The sequence below is a fragment of the Bison bison genome, unplaced genomic scaffold, assembly GCF_000754665.1.
Source record: "Bison bison bison isolate TAMUID 2011002044 unplaced genomic scaffold, Bison_UMD1.0 scf7180017864299, whole genome shotgun sequence".
NCBI classification, from domain to species: Eukaryota; Metazoa; Chordata; class Mammalia; order Artiodactyla; family Bovidae; genus Bison; species Bison bison.
Window position 1 is genome coordinate 766,177 of NW_011494871.1, and position 2,146 is coordinate 768,322.

Genomic DNA, 2,146 nt, shown 5'->3' on the forward strand with positions numbered 1-2,146 from the left:
AGTCAGACCCACCCTCTCACCATCTGCTGTGCGGCACTGGGTGGGCTTTGGAGCAAGAGGGGACGACAGGTGTAGCCCTCACCTTTCCCTCCCAGGGGAAGGGGAGGAAAAGGTGCATTTATGTCTGAGAGGCCCCAGGTGTTGTAGGAATATGGGGAAAGTCAAGGTTAACTTTGACTAAGGCAATCTGAAAACTCTCTAAGATTCTGACTTGCACTGGACCTTAAGAAATGAGATTAGTATGGGGGAGAGTTCATTAACCTTGAGCAAAGCTCAGCCGTGGCCCCCACCAGGCGTCCCACTACGGGACCGGGCAGTCTGCCCAAGCTCAGGGAGGTATGCGTCAGGAGCAGGTTGTGGAGGCCTTTGGAGGCAAAATGGAGGAGCTGATGTTCTTCCTGACGTGACCTCCACTCCTGCCTGGAGGTGTTCCGGGGGGTCTGTGCCCTCATTGAAGGATGGGAATGAGGCGGTTCAGGGCTTGGAGAGTTGGAAAGGTAAAGCTCTTGCAAAGGCAGGGCTGACAGTAAGTGATGAAAAGCTCGTAACATGTTACCAGCCCTGTGTGTGCACACTGGACAGGCTCGGTGTGGATCTGAGGTCCTGGGGCAGACAGGGGTGTTTGCCAGCTGGCCCTGCCGCCCTCCTCCTGCTCAACTCAACAGATTTCTGCCCCCACCCCCTACAGCAATGAGAAGAGAATTGGGGCGGGGGACGGTCCACGCCTGAATTGGCTCTCCCTCTCCATTGCGATGCCTGTCTTGGTCACCTGACCTTATCCCCACATCCATGTGGTGGCCAAGGACTCGGATATGTCCCTCTGGGCAGTGAGGCGCTTGGGGGCAGGTGCGTGGTCCCTGAGTTTAAGCACCCCCCTCCTTCCCTGGGGCCACAGATCACCCCACACAGACCGTCCTAGCTCTTTCCTGCTAAGTGGCTTGTACTCAGCGTCATCAGGTGGACTTGTTGCTGCCAAGATGCCATTTCTGGGTCTTCCTGCTCAGTCATCTGCTCCATCAGTGTCTAAAGATGCTGAACCCAAAGGAGGAAGCGAGCCATGGACCTTCCCTCAAGTCAGGGGCCATGGCTGCCCCCAGGCTGTGGGCAGTTAGCCTGGCTGACATGGTCTCCTGCCTCCAACGCTGACAGCCGGTCAGGTTCCACCTCCCCACCCTGTCAACTGTCACGTGTGTTCCCGCACCTGTGCTTCCATAACTGGTTGTGTGAAGGTCCTTCTTAGCTGGACACTTCTTAATTCAGCTGCTGCCCGGAAGTCCCAGGCACTGCAGGCCAGGGAAGACCAGTCCAGAGAGGTCCCCTTGGGCTGATCTCGTTTGGTTCATTTCTGTCCTGTGCTCCCGTGGGGCTAGCATTCCGGGGCCTTCCTGGGTGTGACCGGCATACAGTGTGTCCCCCATGAGGTCAAAGGTCACAGCTGTGACTCTTGAGACTAAAGGGTCACAAGGGATCGGCTCTAGAAGAGGGCAGATGAACAGTGATGAGAGTCTGGGGTCATGGCAACCTTGTGACGTGGGGGATGTTAGGGAGGAGTGCTGGTCCCCACTAGTGACTTCCGGGTTTCAGGGAGGTGTGGTCAGAGCCCGCCGGCGGCTGCAGGCCCGCCGTGGGCCGCTGACGCTTTGGATTTGGCATCTGACCAGGAAGTAGGGTGACATGGAGAAACATGGAGTGGTCAGGTTTAGGGTCTCCTTCACTTTCCAAGTCCTGGCCTGCCCGCCCCCTCTCCGTGTCACTCAGCCCCTTCGCGTGGGCAGGGCGGTGGGTGGACCTTGATGGACAGAGGGACCTGGGTCTGGGCCTCCTGAACGGGTCTGGCGGTTCGGGGTGGGAGGCCACAGGACCCTTGGAGGAGCTGCAGGCTCCAGGCTGAGGAGGGGCATCTCCCTTTTCGGGGTGTGCGGTAGACTCCAGGCGTGGTTCAGGGAGTGTGGCCCGGGCCCCAGCGCCGCCCTCTCCCCGCAGGATCTCCTACGACCCGGGCCGCTTCCCGCGGTACCTGCCCGAGGCCTACTGCCTGTGCCGGGGCTGCCTGACCGGGCCACGCGGGGAGGAGGACGTGCGCCTGCGCAGCGCCCCAGTGCTCGTGCCCGCGGTGGTCCTGCGCCGCACCCCGGGCTGCGCAGGC

At 60.3% G+C, this 2,146-nt stretch overlaps 1 protein-coding gene across 1 annotated transcript in view; it reads left to right on the forward strand.

Annotated features, from left to right (window-relative positions):
* Nucleotides 1-812: 812 nt before the first annotated feature.
* Nucleotides 813-2,146, forward strand: part of IL17D (interleukin 17D) — a 2,582-nt gene continuing 1,248 nt past the window's right edge. Inside the window, exons 1-2 of the mRNA XM_010851242.1 lie at nt 813-846; nt 1,896-2,145. Of these exons, the coding sequence (XP_010849544.1) occupies nt 813-846; nt 1,896-2,145 (284 nt within the window). The remainder of the gene's footprint in view (nt 847-1,895; nt 2,146) is intronic.